General features: G+C 37.5%; 1 protein-coding gene across 6 annotated transcripts in view; it reads right to left on the bottom strand.

Annotated features, from left to right (window-relative positions):
• Window positions 1-305: 305 nt before the first annotated feature.
• Window positions 306-22,647, bottom strand: part of GPAM (glycerol-3-phosphate acyltransferase, mitochondrial) — a 44,735-nt gene continuing 22,393 nt past the window's right edge. For 5 of the 6 annotated variants that reach the window (XM_074959351.1, XM_074959354.1, XM_074959352.1 and 2 more), the window contains exons 10-21: window positions 20,498-20,710; window positions 19,975-20,088; window positions 18,383-18,468; window positions 17,130-17,245; window positions 16,131-16,201; window positions 14,253-14,517; window positions 13,451-13,593; window positions 11,840-11,917; window positions 6,605-6,745; window positions 5,409-5,598; window positions 5,214-5,272; window positions 307-3,312 (exon numbers count right to left, since the gene is read on the bottom strand). In XM_074959351.1, coding sequence (XP_074815452.1) covers window positions 3,196-3,312; window positions 5,214-5,272; window positions 5,409-5,598; window positions 6,605-6,745; window positions 11,840-11,917; window positions 13,451-13,593; window positions 14,253-14,517; window positions 16,131-16,201; window positions 17,130-17,245; window positions 18,383-18,468; window positions 19,975-20,088; window positions 20,498-20,710 — 1,593 coding nt within the window. In that variant the 3' untranslated portion in view covers window positions 307-3,195. Of the gene's footprint in view, window positions 3,313-5,213; window positions 5,273-5,408; window positions 5,599-6,604; window positions 6,746-11,839; window positions 11,918-13,450; window positions 13,594-14,252; window positions 14,518-16,130; window positions 16,202-17,129; window positions 17,246-18,382; window positions 18,469-19,974; window positions 20,089-20,497; window positions 20,711-22,647 lie in introns of all 6 variants that reach the window. The other variant, XM_074959356.1, reaches the window with a different exon arrangement.

Here is a 22,647-nt window from a genome sequence, read left to right as displayed (position 1 = left end):
AAGTCAGTGATTTCTAGTGTCTACACTACACCAACAGAATTTGGTCCAGTAAAAGAAATTACCTCACCCAATTTCTCTAAGATCCCGGAACCGACACTGCATAGCATCTTCCAAGATCATTTTAGTTTTAAATGGTATGATTCTGACACTCCTTTACAGAGCAGGCAGTTAGTTAATGCTCAAATGCACTTTTGAGCTAAAGATATTAGAATAATGCCCATACTATCAAAGATAAGGGATGTAGGCTTAATAAGCAGTCACTGGTAGGATTCAATATGCTAACAAACATACAGCTCCTGAAAAAAAAAGGGGGGGGGGCAGGGGGGAGCTCTACACCCAACAAATAAAGTTCACAGGACATTATGTGGGAAGATTTCTTATCATGTTTATACTTTATTGATAGACCCTAATCCTGCAAAGACTTAAGCACCTGAGTAACTATGATCATGTGAGTAAAGTGATTTGTGTGAGTAAGTCTTTAAAGTATTCTGCCATTTCAGGTCCAAATGCTTATTTATATTGATAAAAAATGATGAACTCTGAATCCATTCTATACATCAGCCAAGGAGGCTTGAGAGTTTAAAGACTCTAGAGGCCCAAATCCAGTGTAAAAATTTTGTAGTGTTACGACCAGTCAAGTTTTTAATCTATGCACTATATTCAGGGAAAAGCATAACCACTGCATGCCCTAACTACACATGCCTATAGACATAAGTATACATGTACGCTGCAGAAAGCAAAAACTTCCTGTGTCAGCAAATTCATAATACATATGCTGAGGTTTTCAAATTGCAGCTTTTTACAGGTTTTAAAAGCATATTTCCCCCTCTGTTTACTGTAGGTATTAATGTTTATTCACAGGCATGTTATCTAACGCACTCAGCACTTTATACGAACTGGAATTTTAATAATCTAATGCAGAAATCATCTTTAATTGTGACACCTAGCAGTTACGTTCTGGTGACCATGCTGGTCCCTACACTCCATATCTATCTAAATTAAGCAGAACATTTTCATTAAAATTAGTCAAGTTGCAACTGCTTCATATTGCTTTTTTTTTCATTTAGTTAGCACACAGTCTTCAGTATAGAATATACTTCAGATTTACTGAAGTGCAGTAAACTGTGAGAAGTTATTTATTTATAAGCACCTCGTCTGTTTGACCTTAAATGGAAGCCAACAGCAATCTTAACAATTGCTAAGCAGAGACTATATCTAGTTAACAAATAGTGCATATTAACTAGGGTGAGATGAGCCTGTACTTTAAGCAGCTGGTCAACTTTCCTAGGATGGCGTATATTTCAGCCACTATCCTGACGAACAAAGTAGACGTACATAAAACCAAAAGCAATTTTATGATCAGCTTTCATCTCTAAATCAATGTAACTTTGGTTCAGAATTTCTTCTTTTAAATGTTTTAAAGCACTGTTTAGTGACAGAAAACATGCATAATAGTTCCTGTCACAAAAAAGAAGCGATAATACTAACAAACCATACTCTGAAGTTTTCACTATTAATAGGATTTAATCAGTAGATGTATAGAACCTTTTTATTAACAAATGTGCAGTAAAAACAAGTTACTCCTAAAGCAGACTCAAACTGCATGCAGCAGTTCTATGCTGGAGTACTGTGCAATGCCTCTGTCATTCAAGTGAGCTTTTCCCATTATTACAAACGATTACATTAAAATCACAAATTTTGTAACCATAGTGCTTGTTTTACCTGCAAGGACAGGATGGAGGAGTTAAGTGAAACACTACACTGATTGAAATGTTTGATTTCTCACGTGAAAAAAAAGCAATCCAAACGAGAACACACATTTCACCAACAAACCAGCTCCACCTCCCATAGATTTATTGCTTCAGCTAGTATCAGCTGAGTGAGACTGCACTACAGGATTAGGGCTTGTAGTCCGATCTGCACCCATGGGGAATCAAACTGAAGTCCGCGGGGCCCCACATGGACACAGAGGGCCAATCCTAAGGATAAGGTTGCAAAATCAGGGCCCCCCACCCTTTTTTTTTTGTTAAGATAGAACCTAATATTAATTTAAAACTCCCAATTGGAACAAAACCAAAAATAAAACATTACGACATTTTTCTGTTTCCAGAGGTCAAAGCAATTTAAAACTGCTCACTTTATAACTCAGCAGGAGAAAACAGAATGGGAACATACTTTTCTTCAGTTTAAAAGGAATTAGAGAGTTCAGTTCTACAAGATTGCAGTGTTATTGCGGAAAATTTCAGAGACAAAATTAAAGTAACTTCACAAAATAAAATGCCAACCAACAGGTAACAGCACTGGGGGAAAAAAACTTCTGGTTTGCCAGCTACCCTTAAATTATATGTTTAAAACAAAAGACTGTCACTGTATTAGCTAAACAACTCTTTTTTATTAGATACAAAATGTAAGTGGTTAGAATACATTCATGTTTTAGGCAAATTAATTCCCTATTTCTATTAGGGGTAAGGGATAGCAAGCCCTAGTAAAACTGTGCTATCACATACTACCATGACAACAGTGTTTAGTGCAATTTACCATTGCATTATGCAGTCCCGATAGCACTAGTTTGCTACTCAATCGATTGTTATTCTCATTAAGATTTTGGCATTCATTCTAGATGCTAACAATTATGAAAAACTATGGCTTTTTCCATAAAGTATGCACTGTCCATGCATATCTTTATAAACCATTTATTTTAAACAATAAACCGGATAGGAATGAGATGACAACTTTTCTGAAGTAACAGCCTTCACGTTACTTTTTTTTGTCACAAGCAGTGTTTTTCCTCTAAATTCAAGATCTCAGGGCTAGCTATAAATCACTAATATCTGCATTTGTGCACCTGTCACAGTCATTAGTCTTTAAAAGTAATTATGTAAAATGTAACTCTGATAAAATGTCAGTTTTCATTTTAATTCTAGTTTTAATATTTTTTTTTTGCTGCAAACACGACTGATCGCTTGCATCCAAAGTGTTACCTGTTGTATTACTGTATCATCACAGCATTGGGACCATCAGAAATCCATAAATGCGTACATAAGAAGGCACTGTCTTCCAGTGGTTCAAGTCAGATAAGACCTTACCAAACAAACAAGGGCACCTTATACTCTGAAGGACTAGCAAATGCCCTCAGGTTTTGACACAATCTCAGAACCTGGTTTCATCTCCCTGGCAAAAGGTACTAAACGTGGTCTACAGTACAATGAAACTCAGGATGAATTCCAGTAGTTTTTGCCGGTTGCGGTGAGGTAGAAAAGTACTGCTCAGTTCCAAAAAAGTCTCTCTCTTTTGTTTTGTCTCCTTGAAAACCTAAAGGGAAGGATGAAGACATGCCTCTTCATTAACAATTTCAAGCAGAGTTACTTATTTGTAATGAATAATGTACAGCAATTTATGATTTATTCTAATTAAGACCCTGGGCCTAGCATAAACATTCAAGCATTGAAATCATGCGGTTGTTGAAAATTATAACAGGTGGGAGACAAAAGGCTAGAGTTAGTCATCTCTAGAATCCCTTCTTCACTTTAGTACACCATACGCCATAAGGATATTATTCCATACAAACCCTGAAGAGAATTCTGTTTGCTGTGATTTCATGCATGTGATAAAGAACAAAAGACTGCTTACTAGAACCGATTGTAAAGATTTTTTTCTTTCTTTCTAGCACCACCATGGATGACAGAAATCTTAAGTATCTTTTAGATATCTTAAAAATCAAGGTATTGTTGGGATTTTAAGTAGCATGGAGGAGGAAAGAGTGATTATTCCAGAGATACAAGCTGTAATTTGGAAGAGAGGTCTGAAAAGACCAATCTTTTTGGGGGAGATTCTTTACAAGCTTATTCTTTAGCGTAGAAACATTAACATTTGTTAATGAAAACAGAAGCATTCAAAATGATGAGATGATTCAACAGAAAATGACAAATGGTCAGCTTTTAGTCAACACAACAGGACTACTTGTATGCAGATGTATACATCATATGTATGAAAAACTACATGAAAAAGTATGCTGTGTATGATAATCAGACAAATAAGAGGAAACAATGTGATTCAAGAAAACAAAACTCAACGTGCAATGTTTAGTTTCAAAAACAAGAATCAGAATTATTATGAGCAGATGCAAGTAACAGATGTCAGCTAGTTCCACTACCCTAGCAGCACGGTATATTAGAATAAATATGCTGTATTTGATAAATGCATTCATAAGGCAGCATCCCAAAGTGCATTTAACAAACTGCAGAAATTTGCCTTCATTCTAATAGTCAGCTTAGTACTTAGGAAGTCATGGCCAAAGAACTGAAAGGCATTCAGTAACCCCTATCCAGAAATAGTCTTTGCTTTGTACCTTTCAACATAAAAAAGGCAATATTCAGTATGATCTTAATGTCATCCAGCTTTAAAAAAAATTGAGAGGTACAATTAAAAAAAAAAAAAAAACAGTCAAGGTGCTAGTGACAGTATGGAAAGTCCAGCTTCATCCAGTTATGTCAAGGAGTATATCTATCTTCATGGTATCTCCTTACATTTCAGGTTCACTGGGACACTGCTGCTATTACTGCCTGAATACAGGAATGGCAGAAGAGCTCTCTCAGTCACTGTGACGGTCCTGGAGAGGTCAGCATCTGGCAGTGTCTTTCTGTGCATTCAGGATTTGGATGGAATGTTAATTTTATGGCTGTTAGTGCAGCCAAAATCTGCTGGAGGCGTTGGAAAGTGATAGAAAATAATGAGCCAAAATCTGATGACTAATATTTCTGTAAGTTTTTAATACTATGGGGAAGTGCTTAATTACTATTGTGCTATGTAGGTCAGTAAATAGACATACAAATAGACAGCTAGCCTTCCCTCCTTCCCCTGGAGCACACTGAGGAGTGGTAGCATCACAGTCCAATACAAAAGTACTCAACCTATAAAAAGAAAAAGTGGCTGGCATCCTGCCATACTGGTCAATTTCTCTTAGCAGTAGGAAGTGCAAAAGCAGAAGTGCAACGTTACACTTCCTCTGCAGCCCTAAACTTCAAAGACAGGTACACACTTATAAAGCACAAGAGGAAGATATATGCAGAAGCATTTGCTTGAAAAACATTAGCAAAGGCTGATATTTCACAGCATTCATGCACTACGCAAAGTTTGCCTTTGAGTCACTCACATTAAAAGGGCCCCAACAGTTTCAACTGAAGAGGAGAAAGCTTTGATTTCAAAACACTTACCCCAATATCTTTAAAGACCTTCACTGCATTTTTCACAAGACAATAGGTGGCACTCTCAGCTGTGAGGAGGGGGGAAAAAAACACACACGCATTTCAGGTCAAATATCAGACACTGGTACTAGGAAGAATGAGAGTTATACATCAATAACTGAAATATTGGCTCTGTTTTATCCAGAGCCAAGCTGCGTGACGTACCATACACTGCAACACTCTTCTCTGTCCTGGTTATTAGGTACTTGTGTAACTTATGAAGGTATTCGGTTTCTGACACAGGTCCACTGAAGTTGTGCATAAAGATGGCAGCTGAGCTGTAGGCCTCAAGTAAAGGTCCCAGTAACCTTTGCAGGAAGGTGATATACTGCTGGTGTTCTTGGGATTGGTTCACCTAAGTTAAGGCAGCAGGAATGAAAGTGAATGAAGCTTGAAGAAGAAAGATGGCCAGCTACACAGTAAAAGCCAAAACACTGGATATGGACAATCACTCAGGAGAACAGGAGGAGGAGGGGCACAAATTACAACTGTGCATTATTATAGCAAAGCCAAAAGTGGTCTGATGTATGAAAAACTGCTCCAGAAATCACACTTACACTGTTAATGTCCTGGGGAAAAACTAGTCAAGCATCTGTTTTCACCACTTTAAGAGGTCACGTTGCTTTGCAATAAATAACACAATCACAGTTCATTCCTTCACAGAGATGAGCACCAGTTTCCAAATGAATATTCAAAAAAACCCAAAACAAGTGTCACCACTATAAAAACAAAGAAACCAAACAAACCAGCAACAAAACTCGCAATTTGCTTTCCAAGAAGAAACAATATAACTGAATTTCTAGCAAGGAAACTATAGGCTGACCACAGAAGGGGACTATGTAGTAGCTTTTTGTATCAAGAAATCATATCTTCTGACATGTCTTGGGTCACAAATTAAAAACGTACACACATGCACAAATATAAAACACTGTACACATAAGAAACAGTACACCACATTTGAGTCAGAAAAATATGCACGAGCAGTATCTGCCCACCTTTGGTGCACTGTGTTATTAGTAATACAGTACAAACTTTAGAACCCTGTAGGATACTAAAGCCTGTAGTAGTTTTCACCATAATGGCCACTCCACCCCAGTTATGTAGACTTTGCCAGCAGGCTATCTGAAGTTTCCTCACATAGCTGGTCTTTTTTGGGGTGGGGTGGTGGGGGGGGGGGGGGGTGTGTGTGAAGAGAGAGAAAGGATGATTTACTGATTGTAGCAGACTATTGCAGACTTTAATGCTGGGAATGATCAGAAAAAGAAATCTTATTATTTTCCCCAACTGAACTTGTAAACTAAGATTTACTTAAACTTTAACATAATAGGCCTGACTATTGCTTTTAGCTTTATATACAGTACCTTCAGGTAGCAATCCCTCTGTTCTTCTCCAAAGTCACTGTCTTCATCCTCCTCATCACTTCTCCAAGACAAGGGTTCAGGAAGCTTTTTACCCCATTGCTGCTCTGTAAGGCTAGGGCTAATATCCTCCTGATCATCTTGCTTAAATCAGAAGTGGGGAGGGGAGAAAAAGGTAACTATTCAGAAAAACAAATCCAGGTGACAATCAGCGCTATATTTTAATCTCAGGTGACCTGATATCACCCCTTAGTGATTTACCAGTACTTCACACACTGGGGCTCACAATGAGGATGGGCTGGCCGAGACCCAGTCCACACAAGACTGAAGTAAGTGGATAGAAACAAATCAGAAGAATTGGTAAAGGTTGTTTCTTCTCCCTTATCTGGGAAAGTCTGCCCATCACATGAAAGAGAGGGGCTCAAGTTGGGGAGTCTTGCTGGATCCTCTCTCGGGACTGGCACTTCAGTAGGCAGCAGATGTCAAGAGAACTTTTTCTTCACCTGTGTTTCACTAGAAGGTAGGACTTTATTTTTTGGATGTGGATTTCACTACAGTGATCTATAACTTTGTCAACCCAAGGATGGATTACTGAATTTGCTTTACATGCTGCTATACTTGAAGACCAATTGAAAATTTCAAGCTAGTACAGAATTCAGCAGCAAGTTTGTTAAGTGCTACTTACCTCTTGTAATCATGTGCTTGTTGCATTTGTCTCCATACTCTCTGCACTGGTTGAAAATTCAAAGAGTTGGTTTTAATCTAAAACACTCTAAATGATTTGCTCTGAATCCCTGAGATACCACTTCTCTCCTAGTGTTGCATCAGATCAGCTGAGCTACCTTAGTTAACAGCACTCAGTTTAATTTAGGAGGGGACTGCTGGCAATGCATTTACAGAGAAGTGTCCTTCACTCAAACTCACTTCTCCATTTGCAGTAAGAGGCTCTGAGTCTGACCATCAGAACATGATGCAAAATATATGCTTCCTCAGGCTTTCGAGAGGGGCATGTGTTAGCAAGAGTGTCAGCGAGATGGTGTTTACTACGCCATCACGAATGGCTCAGGAGAGTTCATTGGTCTCTGGCTCATTTTCTTGTAAAATCTGTTAATGTTTGCAATATGCATATGTCCATGGGAAAGGATAGAGACATGGTTAGAAATCTAAAAGTGACGAAGAAAACACACACAAAAATTGTATATATGCTAAATCAGCTACCATAAGAAAGACACTGAAGTTTACAGGTAGCTAATTTCTGACAACATAGGTTTCATCTGGAAAATTCCATGTTCTACATGCTCTCATTTCCAAGGCTGTATCACTCTGAATGTCTTACATTTTCAGTAAGAGGAATGTACCATTCTCCAATGAGTATTTTATCTGCTCTGGGGAGGTCATCCTGGTTGAATAAGGGGGCTTATTTTTATATTCCTGTTATTTTTTTTCAAGTTCTCTTTTTAGCTGAACTGAACTGCAATGGCTGAGGTTTCAACATATTGTACCCTTAACTAATTTTACTTAGTTGGGGATAGACAGAATTTGGCTAGAGGTTGACTCTTGTGTGTGACAGACAGGGAAATATCTACCTACAACAGGAAGGGCATTCAGTTTCTTTTCAGACTAGAATGAGAGAAGGAAGCAACAAAACCTGACCATGACACTAAGAGTCTATTATTGCAACTGGGCTTGGCACTTTACAAAGACCTGTGAAAATTCTTAGGGGCTTGTGTGGGACCACTATAATATCAATATAATTAAGGAGACGACTATGGTCTTACGAAATGGATTAAAGGCATGAGAGTGCGTTAAGGTCAGACCAAGTTAATGGGTTCTTAAAGAGTTTCAAGGCAAGACTGGGGATGGTCAGGATCAGATAGCGTAGAAGTATCTGTAGGAGGAATTCATCTGGTATGCCGAGGAACCCATCTCACCAAAAAGGAATTCTACCAAGCTGACACTCCCTATGCAAGTGCCTAAGGGACTAACCTGCAACAGAGAAGCGACAAGCCTCTATACCTACTTAGACAGTGATTTACTATTATCACATGGAGACTGAGATGTGTCAAATGCTCCACCTAACAGATCAATGTATGGAAGTAGGAGCCATTTTGGAGAAATGTTCCAAAAGGGACAAACTGTTGGTAAAAATATATCTTCAGAAGGATTATAATCAGTCAGAGAGAGGGTTTATATTACAAAAGCTCCCTTAGATCTTCATGAAAATAATCAAGGATGTGACTGCTTAGGAGTCCGAACATTGCTGTGTTAGATTCAAAGAAGGGACTTACAAAGAAGTCAAGTGGCAATCCTGTTCAGTAATCAGGCAGGTAGCATGGCTGACAAGATGAAGTGAAAATATGACTGACTCAGATGACCCACCCTTAACTAGGAAAGAGTATTAAAAAGGGGGACAGACACAAATGGACCTCTGACATCAGCTTTATTAGTCCGATGAACAAAATCATTGTAGTAGTAATAGAGTAAATTAGAAATTACTTACATGTTCTCAGAAGCACGAAGCCCTAGAAATTTCAAGTAGATGCTCAAAAGTAAAAGGGGACTTGAGTCTCATTGACTCACAATCACACATAGGTAAGAAACATAGTAGAGAATTGCTTCAAGATCTCATGAATGTGAAGCAGCTGGACTAAGAGGCTACAAGAATTCTTATGCTGAGAGATGTGATTAAAATTAGATTAATCCTGTTCCTGCCTGGCAGGATTCAAACAATAGCATAACAGAGACCAAGTACAGAGTGTTCATCTTCATGCCATCTATGAGAGAGACAGACGGGTCTTTGTAGAAAATGAAGTAATATCTGTCCAATCTTACTGTAATTGAGGGTTTTATTTTAAACTAAGTGACAAAAGAAAAATTAACTGAAGAGATGCGATGTGTCAGCTCATAACGTTCAATAGAGTGGACAGTGGAGTCAAAGGGAAAAAGAGAAACCATGAAAAGCTACGGATGGCAAAAGTTCAAACTAATATGACAGTCAGATAGACCTAAATGTACAGGTATCAGCTGTAAAGAAATAAACTGGAAAAAAAAAATAAATAAAAACAAGGTGATGCAGACGCCACAGACAACTGACAGGCTTCTGTTGATCACAGATAAGTTTCTCAGAGGTTAAGTTGGAAAAGTACCCAGAAAATATACTCCAACTGTCCTAAAGAGGGAAATGGTGATTATTCCCAACAGTTTGCCACTAATAATGTATACTTTTAAATTGTATTAAACATGAAGTCCCTAGTTTTTCTCTTTCGCCTAGTATATAGAAGATATATATAATGGACTTGCTGTGTCTCTCAGGTAAAAAACAGACTAGATAGATAGTCCTCAGGATTACACAGAGAAATGAGTTAGAAGGATGCAAGGTGAAGCAAATGGGATTGATAGGATAGACAGCATCAAAGAAAAAGAAAAAAAAAGAGAAAACATTAGTATATACACAACTGACAAGAGCAGATGTACAGCCTGGAGACAATACTTGAAATAAATCTTGCAGAAACTGATGGTGAGATTGTATTAGGAAAACTGTACAGAGAATCTGAGAAATTAGGAAATACTCCTGTTAGTCTGAACTGAATGGGCAAATGGACTAAGGTAGAGCAACCCAACCTAATAATTCTGATCATGGAAAGTACTTGAAAATGAGTAAGGTATCTAGAATTTCAGCAAGGCAGTAACAGAATCATGCAAGCCTGTGCAGAAGAAATAGGAAATAACTGCAACAGTATCATTTGATTCCTTAGTATCAGAGAACAGGATGGTGTTCTGTTTGTCTGGCATTCAGATACCACACTGGAGGGGCCTAATATAAGAACCAAGACAGATCATGTCTTGGTACTTATGAGTGTCGTGACTGTAAGAAAGTTTTACACAGCAAATAGATATGGATAAAAACATGCTGAGAAATCAGATATCAGACAATCAAGTCAAGAGAAGACAGACAAGCTTTATATATGACCTGTAAGCCACTTCTATCCCACTTATTGATGGTAATGACAGATGGGAGACAGACGATATAGGTTCATAACAAAGCCCCTAAGACAAGACACATGCTTTGAGAGGCAAAGACATAACAGACATTTATGCCATTATACACACCTATTTTTTTCCTGGAGCCTGGAACATTAAGTAAATAAGAATAGGATTCAGAGGATAAGAAATGCTTCATGTAGAGACTGCATTGTAATACATGATTATACGCCAACATTTTATGTATAAATGTAGGTAACACATCCAGAAAACAAGAGAGTTTTAGAGCCAGGAAAATCTGTCTCCAGAGAACAGGTGAAGTGAATTCTACCTCTGTAACTACACATTAAAAGGGAAACTTGGGATACCACAAGAGGTGCAACGGAGTGGAGCTGAACAAGGGTCATCAAAGCACAGGATGTAGATCTAGTTTCCCTTCAAACAGGAGAACTGAAAGAAGGAAGCAGCCAAGTATATGTAACTGTCTTATTTTTTCCACTACTTTAATTTATAATTGTCACGGAGCTGTGGTATGATTCTGACATGGAAAAAATGCAACATGATACATTAATCTTTTTACTCACTTATCAAAAAAAAAATTGTGTTATGAGATTCCCTGAAGGACACAAATCTGGAAGACAGAAATTATTGCCTCCATTCTTAGTCCAGGCATGCTGCATTTGCTGCAGTGCTGTAGAATGTGGGAAGTAAAGATATCTTGACTCTGCAATTCCCGGATCCCTGAGACCACTAGGAGAACCTGGTGCAAACTAGAGCTGCCTTAGGGCTGCATCACCTGTGGATTCCCACGTATCGGGGAATCCCCAGTTACCCCTAGTCCCTTTGAGCTGCTGTACCAGAGCAAAGGGACCATACAGGAGCTAAGGATGAGCTGTATTACACAGTGATTGAAATTTACAAGGACTTCAATATTAAAAGATATCACCACAGCCCACTTTAAGAGCTGGTGTAATCATCAGCAGCAGCAGCAGCACTAGCTTTATTAGGATCCTGCTCCCATATATGTTGTCATCCGTAACATCAAAAAGTGATTCTGCCAGAATACCTTGTGCTTTAAAGTAAAAGAATAAAGACATTTCAGTTTAGGATTGCCTTAGTTGTTATGCACTTCAAGAGAAAAAGTGCCAGTTTAGATACTTGGAATAAGTCATATAGTTAGTGAGAAGCAAAGGATTCCATGACTGCAGGCAAATCGGAGAACAAAAAAAAAAAAAAAAAAAACACTAATCATCTTACCTCTGCCACCAAAAGAATGCCATATTGTATAAACCTTTCGACTGCCTCGTGGCAAACTTGGTATAACATCTGACAAGGCTTAACAAAAATAAAAAAAAAGTTAAAAAATTAATCTCTTATAGATTCTTTTCCCCTAGTCAACCAGCATATTTTTTTATATACAGCAATGTCCCTTTTAAGCAAGTTCCTCAATTCTTTATCAACGCTCCCACTCCATTAGTGCATGCTTTATTCTTCTCTGACACTCACGTACACTTCAAAAAAATCCACGAATGGGATGTTTAAAATTAGACTGGACAAAGCATTTGAGATATGGAGACTCTTTCACTGGCAAGGAGCTGGACCAGGTGACATAAAAGGACTTTTACATCTTATTACTATTATTTTGTTAAAATGAATAAGTGCTAATCATTGAGCAGTTTGGAACAAAATCTTCATAAATATAAAAGCTGCAAGACCTATTCCACAAATTCTCCTACAGTTTAAAGAAACTCATTGAAGAATCTTAGAATCAAAATTCCCCACCAGATTATAACCACTGAAAAGTAGGGCAACGTCCACCAGATTAAGAAAAACAAACAATCATTATCCTCAAAGGTAGAATAAGGAGTATAAATGTAATAATCAGCTCTCTTCCTCAAATTGCATTGCACCCAGACAAGAAATCAAACATAATTTATGCTCCATTCAAACAACAAGAAAGAAGAGGGGGCTGGGAAACTGCAGCAAAGTTTCCCAATATCAGAACTAAATCTATAAGAGGAGAACATGTATTTCTAAGATTCTAGGTGGACACTTATTAAAAAGAACAGGAGACACATTGTTTTTAAAAGATAATCAGTATTTATAAAGTTAAAACTGCGGTATTTGCCACTGTTCCTTTATTGGTTTACCGTAAGTCATGGGTAAAATCACTGATAAATATTTGATGATGTGCAATATGACTACTGAGGTAATCTATAAATTGGGAAAATGCCTTTAAAATCTGGAGACCCGATTTCAATTTGACTGCAGTCACACGTGCAAAGAGTTTGGGAGTCTTGATTTCACAATTTAAGTTTGTTTAGATCAAAGTCACTGTATAGTCTGACAAGCAGTCTCTTTGCAGGAGAGGCCTAGTACTAGAATAGCAGAAATATTCCAAGCTCATTGCCAGTACTATCAGTTGCTCACTTGCATGGCCAACAGGTATTCACTACACACACAGCAAACATCTAAACCATATCATGAGCACCATGTTGATTGATGTCGTCTCCCCTGGCTCAGAAAATCTCAGCTAATGAATTGACTTGTCAAGCTCACATCATTCATGTTATTTGTCTAGAAATGGTTTCAAGTGAGCTAGACTAATTCAGCTACACAATTGAGAAGCAGAGACATTTTGCCGAAACAAATTAAAACAATGGTATTTCCCTCTTAGCATTGCTGGGGATGGGACATCCATGTAATGGATCATATACGTTTTATTTAAAGTAAATATATTAAGACCAAACAACTACATTAGAAACAGAGTGCAGTTAAAAAAAATCCATTCTATTTAGAATAATGAAGACAGACACTAACAGAATGGAGCTGGAGTTATGGACAAGCACTATGATGAACTTCGCTTACCAAGGATATAGCGCCTTCATTGGAAAGCAGGTGGCACAAGCTGGCGGCTTTGCGGACCAGTTGTTCTTGGCTAATCATGTTAGGAGGAACGCTATTGATGCCATTTCTATACCTTTTACTCTGCACTGCATGAAGACTGCAGGCTAGCGTAGAAATGTGAATACAAGGGTGGTTAGTTTTCCTACAGAGTTTTTTTAATATGGGAGACTTAGGTTTATTAACAGGAAAGTTATACAAGCTTAAAAACTGACAACCATTACACATATAACTGAAAACTATCAATTGACTAAAGCAAAATCATCCTATATACATGAACTACAATGGTGCACAACTGAAGGAAACATTTTAAAAGATAACAAAGCTACTAAAAAATGAAAGATTATATCACTGTGTGTAAAAGTTAAATAATGATTCAGATCCAACCATTAACAAATCTTATTAAAATATTCAAGATAGGAACATCTACCATGCTGGATCAGATCACTGGTCCATGAAGTTAGGTCCCTGTTTCTGACAGTGGCCAATACATGGAGACTGCCGAGGAGAATGAAAAAAACACAATGCATTCATTCAGCTATATGTTTAATGGTGAATATGGGGTAGAGGGCAGGTGGAATAATTTTCTGACCCCAGATAATTTAATTGTTTGGAAACTGGTTATTTCTGTGCAGATGGTTTTACTTCATGTATTACTTTTTTTGGGGGGGGGGAGAGGGGGGGAGGTGGGAGGCCGCGGGGGAAGGATTAAAAGAAAAATAAAGCCTTCATACAAATAAAGCTTCTGCTAAAAACCAGTACATACCAATAATGGCCTCTTTGATGAAGACATGCAGTACACCATTGCTGTAGAAGTTGAGTTCAAAGACAGCAGGAATAGTTGTGCTGGGAGTGATGAAGAACTCATTGTTTTGGCTGGTGTTTGTGATATTTACACAGTTCCCCAACAGGTGGATGGCATGCATGACAACATCTTCAGAATTTCCTGAAAATCCCAAGTCAAAGTCACGGGCCAAGACCTCCTCCTTCATAGAGAAGAAGTCTTCCACCAGCTTGGAAAGGTCAATTCCCTGAAGAACCAGAGTCACAAGATTAAATAACAAACTCTAACCCTAACCCAAGACAAAAATGTTAAGAGGACAGGTTAAATTTATCTGTAATCTCCAAACACAGTAAATAAATCAAATGCATAATAAGTTTGTAATAACCCAAAGCACAACTTATCACATGAACAAATCTTTTCTTCGAAAGCAGACTTTACCAAAGTAATCCACGACTGTGCTCCAACTGGACTGCTACAAAATGCTTTACATGGGGCTACACCTTAAAACCACCCAGATACTACAGCTAGTGCAAGATGTGATTGCTTTGTTTGTTTAGTAGTGCATCTCACAGCCTATAAAGCCCTAGGAGGGTCAGAACCGGTGTTCCTTAGAGATCACATCTCCCTCACCTGCCATTGTGTCATATGATCACCTGAGATATTTTTGCTAACAGACCTTTTTTTTTAAATTGATAGGAGGCTTGAGGAAGAACATTTTCTCAACTCTGGAACTTACTTCCTTTCTCAGTTTACCAAAAGCCATATTTGCTGAGCTTCAGATCCTGTTGCAAAGCACATCTGTTTTCCCAGATTCTCTCTATAGGAAAGGGGAACGATTGGATTGAACTGGAAAGTGATAATACCCTAGTTTTGGGGGGAGTCTATATTTTGACCTTTTCTTCTAATTTGTATGTTTTATTTTAGTTTCTGAACATGTACCTAGAGCTCTGGATTGGTGGGGTGGTGAGGAATTTTAAATAAAATGGAAAAGAGAGAGTGTAGCAATGAATAATTGTATCTTTCTTTAGGAGCCACACATTAAAATTCAGTTACACATTAGTATCATTCCATCACAACATATAAATTGAAAACAAACATAATAATAGTTCAGCAATTTGTCCAGCTACAACGATTTGACATAACAGATTTTAAACAAAAAAACAAAACAAAAAACAAAACAAAGCACCACCACCCATTAACAATAAAAAGGAACAAAATTATTGCTTTTAAGAATCACAGGTAAATCCTAAAATTAACATGGGATGACAGGGTTTTTTGTTAAATTTTTAGGAAAAGGTTCCTTTTTCTTCAATGATAACTAGGATTGGAAAGACTTGATTTCTATCAGGAAAAGTCGGTAAACAGATTTCATCATACATATGCAAGCTGACAAAAATATATTTCCACTGATAATCAAAATTTAAGTTTGATTTAAGGATATTTACTTCGTATATTTTGACATGTAATGTTGACAATTTGAGTTTTACTGGTTATACCATTTTAACTTTTAATCTCAGCATCTACGGTCATTAAATAATTAGTCTTCCCCCCCCTCCACCATTAACATGTCATAATTTTCCACAACTATGAAAATTTTGATAAAAACCTACAAAATGCTTTTAAAAACCATCAATATTATCTGTCAAAATTATAAAAAAAATAAAAATTGAATTCTGCCAAGCCTAATGATAACTGAAATCAAAGTAGCACAATAATCTGTAAGTACCCACCATTAACTGGAACACCCATTATAATAAGCTAGCTGAAATCTCTTTCAAATTATTTTAATGTAATATTGAAGTGCACACTTTTCTCACCACTGGATAGCATATGGCTATTTCAGCAGCAATATAGCCTTACCTTCCTATGTCGGTAGAGCAGCAAACAGGCAACTATGTGTGTTGACATCACAGCACATGACTTGTTAGCAGCTAGAAGCAAACAAAACAAAGCTATGCTGACCTGTTAAGCATCTGAAATGCTTAACAAGTCATTAGTATGGCATAAAATGACAGATAGCACGAATCAACTAATAATTATAGATGGCCCTTACACATTTCTATAGGGCTTTACATTTTCAACAAGCTGTAGTGTACTTTAAGGGACTAATCAAAGAGCAAGAAGCCAGAGGAACTCTAGAGTTCCAACCTACTCTGTCACTAACTTGCCATGCAGCCTTTGGCAAATCACCCCAACTCTCAGAACCTCATTTTCTTCATGTGTAACATGGGGTGATTACACATACCTAGCTAGGAAAGGGGCTGAGATGATTACTCAACATTTTTGTAGTACTTCAGAAATGTAAAACATTAACTGACCAAAGTGGTTTTAATTAATAAGCATGAGTGAAGAAGTCTGTCTCAAACATTTGCTAAAATATATAACTAAGTACCATTATTTATAGCTATATCTTTGTTCACGTATCTGATCTGGTGTCCAAACTGCATATTATAGAACCTACAAAGCCGGACAATGGTTGGATAAGCAGATACACAAACTCAAGTAATTCTTTAAAGACATGGTGATTTCAACAGCTCTACCTCTGGGGGCAATTTCCTACTTCTTGCCAAAACGAATGTAAATGCACAACAGTTGACTCAAACACTTATAGCAAGTCAGCAGCAACCCAGGATACAGGCCTAAAAAACGTAAATGTATCAGAGCAAATGAAATAAGAATGCCGTAGAGAGACAATTTCATTTAAAAAGGGATGAGATTTTAAGTGTTTAAGTAAACAAAATTCTTACCTGAAAAGAAATCACCCTCAGCCAAGTAAAAATGCTATCAAATGGTAAATTAGTAAATGCAGTCAGAGGACCAAGATATACAGTCAATACATATGATTGATTCTATACTTACTCAACAATATATGCTCAGCCAAGTTGGCTATCAACTGTCTTCTAAAGGGCTCACTGGATAAATCCCTGGAATCACCCAGCGCAGCCTCTGTACCTTCATCCACAACATCATTAGGCCTGAAGATAGCATACAAATAATTTATGGTGTGAAAACATCCAAGTCTTGTCAAACTCTTACTTACATTATCATCATTTACAAACATTAAATGAACTATAATGCACAAATAAAATCAGACATTCTAACAAGGATACAAAAATGTCTTTAAGCATTACAAGTCCCACAAAGTTCTCATTAACTACTTTTCTCAACATATTCCAGACTCTTTCTTCATGTTATAACACATATTCCTAGACCTTCTAAGAAAAGCAACACAGAGTATTCACTTTGTTCTTTGGCTATTCAGACTTCTCCATTACATCAGACATGTCCCACAATCCCTTCCTTTAATGAATTTGAGCAACAAAAAACATATTATGCAAACCTTTTTAGAAGAGAGAGTTTTCAGTCCAGCTGTTTTGCATATCAAAACAAGAGTATGGCATGGCATGGCATGGCAATGCTTTAAAGACAAATGACTTACTCAACTTCTCTTTACAGGAACCAAGTATCAGAGTAGCCAAGTAGTACCACACAGGCTTAAACAAGCCATGAAAATTACTAAAAAATTAAATATAAAATAGTCTAAAATTCAGGAATATGTCCACAACACAGTTTTACATTTTGAGCAAAGTTATTAACAGACGGGAGCTCACTGACAACAGCCCTGGCAATCATTGTATAGTGCTGAATCAGAAATCATTAGTGAGTGAATGAATACATGCCTTTCATCTTAGAGTAATTAGAAATAATATCTAGATTATGTGGGAGATTTTAAAAAAGGTACGTTTCAAAATGTGTCATTTTCTTTCCTTGTACAACACTCCTATAGAATTTAAAATTTATTAAACCAATAAAGTTCACTTGAAATTATTCTAAAACTACACAGAATTTAACAGAGAATGATAGCATTCTTATAGTTTATTTGAACAGGAGTTCTACAGCAGGGATATATTCTTCAATTTATTAGAATTGTATAGGATAGTTTAAAAATCCTAGAGTAAAATTTTCATGTTTGTGTTCTATTTTATAGGATTTTTCCATAAGGGTTACATGGGAAACAGTTTAATTATTCGTAGGATATAACTACCAGGCACTACTTGAAATATACATTAATCCAAAAATACTACCAAAAAGGTTCCAGAAAAACATCCTACCGTGAAGGAAGTATAGCTGGTAAGAGAGCTTGCTCCAAAGATAGCATGGCAGGCATAGGTTTTTGACTTTGGCTGTCTAGGTATTCCTGTAAATATAATACTTATTTGTACATTTTTCCGTTAATTGTAACATCTAACAGCAAATTCTGCAATCTTATTTGTACAAATCCAAAAAAAAAAAAAACCATGAAATAGTAAGTACAAAAAAACAGAGGCGAGATTGTGTGAAGATCACTACAGTTTCTTCACTGGTGCATTGGTGGTTCTGTCTGGAGTTAGCATCAGGTAGAGGAGAAGCTTTCCCTCTAAACAGAATTGTTAGTTTGGGGAAAATACTGCAATTAAAAAAAAAAACCCAAGGGAAAGATTCCCCTGCACCACTTTGGCAGAAACTCCCTTAGGGATAGATCCTGCACCATTAAAGTGAATGGGAGGTTTCCCATTGATTTGAATGGGAGCAATATCAAGTCCCCAGTGGAGGAGCAGCATATGGATGACATTAACGGTCTTATACTGCCCTCCTCACAGGCTCTAGCATTCAGGGCATCTCCACAGATGAACACCACTACAGAAATTCTGGCAGTGACAAACTACAGGCAACCATGGGGAGACTATTGTAAATTACACTTCCCAGAACGTAGGCAGCAGGAAGGTGTCTAAAAACCACCTTTGCCCCCCATCCTCTCAGCTGTATCTTCTGTGCTGTGTTTCTCAGGAGGTACAGCACATGACTGGACCTCAAGAATTCTATGCTTTTAACAAACAACTAAAACTTCTGTCTTTAAAGGTTACCACTTAAGTTACTCTGTCTTCAGGATATTATGCTCTTCTGGTTCCTATAATAAAGACTGTTTCGGCAGTCCATATACCCACCCTGCCTGCTGGTCAGGAAAACATTTACCTTCAAGCAAAGCAACTTAAATAATTAGGGGTAAATTTTCAAAGACAGCTCTCTACTCAGCTTGCACCGCTTGTTCACAAATGCCTTACAGCAGTATATGTATATTACATCAACATTATTTCCATTATCAAACTCAATCTCAGCTAAAAGATATTAAATTAATTTGACTATGTCTACTTTCTATAAACCCAGGTTGAGTGGCATTAATTTTGTTTGGGATGCCAAAATTAGCTTTGTTTTTCAAACTGAAATTCTGTACATTTTAATACATATTGCTGAGTAAGACCTAAAGATAAAAAACTATTTGACAGTCAACTACTGTACAGGAAATATATTTCCCCATTTTTTTGTACAGCAATACACAATTGATCAGATGCATCATGGGGAATTTTTACTTTCCTCTATTATTGATCACTCATGGAAGAAAAATACTGGCTTTATGTCCAATGACTCAGTCTGGTCTGACATTATGTTATAACACTTGTACCTGTACTGGACTTCATACCATGGACCAACACCCTATGAATCTTCTCAGGGGTATCAAATAGTGAATTTTTGGAAAAACAGCTTCATTGCATTGATAGGCTGAAAACAATACTTCTGCGCCAACAGCCTAGCTTGTGGTTTCCCGCATTTTAAAGCGGCTAAGAATTCATAAGAACTTAAGTGTTTCTATGAATATGAAACTTACTTTTAAGGAAAATGGTTGTGCAAAGTCTACTCTGACACAACCGTAATTCTTCCGCAGCATTCTGAAGACTCCTCTGGCTATGCTCCAAAGGCTTTCATTCTTCTTAGGCTTCCCCTGCAAAACATTGAAAAGCAAAAACCAACGTTCATTTACAATTAAAAGTTCATTGATATTTTACGGAAGCATAACCACAGTTACAATAAATCCAAGTCTTTTGACATGCAGCTTTAAAAGTCAAATAGTAGAGCCATGACAAAAGCCTAGGGAATCATATGGCTTTTATCCTTATTATTATTTGTATTTGTTAAGTGATGAATTTGTATCTAGTAATATACAAGACTCAAATATCAAGATAGTACTTGACCTAGAAAGCTTTCATGATTCACATTACGTTGCATTTTTAATTCTGACACAAAAAGTTAAAGCACTCATGGCATAGCAGTGCTAGCACAAAAATTAGATACATTTTTACTTAAGCAGAAAATCCCCTAGGCAAGACAATAAGTCTTCAGTTGCTTCTTACCAGCTGTTCATTGTTATAGTGACCTTCAATGATGCGATCATAGGAGATTCCCACAGGTATAATTAGTATGTCAGGGGTGGCATTTGTGAAGAGAGCATCTACCACCACAGATAAGAGACCTGCTCTGGCACAGGATGTTTTTCCACTCCGAGAACGCGTCCCTTCCAGGAATATCTCTAAGAACTGCTGCTGTCTAAGCAACTCCTCTATGTGCTAAAGGGACAGTGAATAAAACAAAAAAAAACTAATGATACAGACATAGAAATTCCATATCAGCAATAGAATCCTCTTTACAAAACTGGAGCTGAAATAAATACAAATCTGCAAGTATAATCTAGAATTATAAAAGGAAACTAGAGTTTTATACAACCAAATTCTGATCCCAGTTACACTAATCTATATCCAAAGTAATACCATGGACTTTAAAACATCACTTCAGCTGCAAAACCAAAAAGAAGCAACCTAGCAATAATTAAATATTTTGAAGACACCTAAATTATTCTCTTCTCTGGATTTCAACAAAGTCAGTAGGGTAGGAGTTCCCAAATTTTTGTACATGTATGGCAGGGTGGCATGACAGCTTGCTGGAAATGATGCACCAAAATTCTTTTAAAAATATTTTGGTTTCAAATAAAAAGTCATTCCATGCACTTCAGTACATCCTACAATGCCTGAGAAGCAAAACACCCTCCTAGACACTTTCAGCAATTTCGATGAGTAACTCTGTACGACCATGTCATCATAGTAGCTTTATTTAGCAGTGTGTTGAATGCTGTGGGAACTGCACTCTCAAGTTGTGCACAGTTGCCTAGCTTTTTGCTGGGCCTAGCCTTCAGCTTGCACCAAATCACACAGCTCCAGCTACTGGGGCGATTTTGCAAAGTTCCATATCACAGTGCCAGAGCCTCTTTCATCTGAAAAGACACATGAGTTCAGGGCCAGTTCAGAGCCACTGCAAAACCTACAGTTGCAGGGAGCATGAGATAAAAGGGCCCCCACACAGGGAGCTGCTGCAAGAGGTAGAGAGGGAAGGATTGTTGGCCTGAACCAGTGGATAAAAGCCTGGCTACAGGACTAAGGAGAACTGCCTAGCTGTTCACCAGGACAGCAGCCAGCTGGCTATAATTTGAGCTTCTTCTCAGCAGGGGGAGCCACCGTGCAACATGCCCAGCATTCTGCTGAGGAGCAAGATGCTTCGTGGAGCTGAAGCCCCTCCAATTCCAGCCAAGCGTCCCCCGCATCTCTCTATATCTGCCCTCTGAGCCCCTGCCCTGCTGCACACATGCACCCTTCTTTGTAATGGCACTTCTCTTATTCTCTCCCAGAGCTTTCTCAAAATATTTCATAATTTTCTTGATTTAAATTTTGTCAGACAGGAAGCTAAATGAATTCTGGCTACTGTTCAGTAATAATTCCGATAAAATTAGCGGGAATTTAAAACTTAGCCTAGATAAGTTAAAAAGAAACAATCCACTGAGTGTAGTTAATGGCATCCCATAGCATATCAAGACAGCATTTATGACATTTAATTGTTTCTTATAATTTGAGTAAGATGAAAGAAATAACGGCTGCCTCATTATGTTTCTTTTTGATGGACTGTCTAAAAACTTGAGATGTTTACAAAGGATGTCATAATTACAGCTGGTTGGGAACTTTTCAATTAAACTTTTTATGGAAAATGCTGATTTGACAAAACCAAAACTTTTCATGGAAACAGAGCAGTTTCAATTCAACTTTCACCAGGAAGGTTTTCCATCATGACGTTTCTGATAAATATGAGAGACCATAGAACAGCATAATCCAGTATTAGGGCACTCTGCCTTTTAGGCTAGGAACTTGAACCTAGATGTCCAATATCCCAGATGTGTGGTCTAACCGCAGGGCTATTGGCTATTCTAGAGTGGTGTCTTTTTTCACTACACATTTTTGAAATGTCTTGATTTCATGCCACATCGGAATGTAAAATGGCAAAACCTCAACATTTTTCACAAAATGGAATTCTTGCTTTCCTGCCAGCCCTAATTATAACTGAACATTTTTGGCTTCTTTGGGGATATATTTTACCACAGAGTCCAGCAATACTTAAATTAAACCTACTGAGGCCTAAAATAAATGTGCAAAAGAAAGAAGTGTGCATGTGGTACTTCAAA

Source organism: Natator depressus, chromosome 7, assembly GCF_965152275.1.
Source record: "Natator depressus isolate rNatDep1 chromosome 7, rNatDep2.hap1, whole genome shotgun sequence".
NCBI classification, from domain to species: Eukaryota; Metazoa; Chordata; order Testudines; family Cheloniidae; genus Natator; species Natator depressus.
Note: the sequence above shows the minus strand (reverse complement) of the source record. Positions and strands in the feature narration are given on the sequence as shown.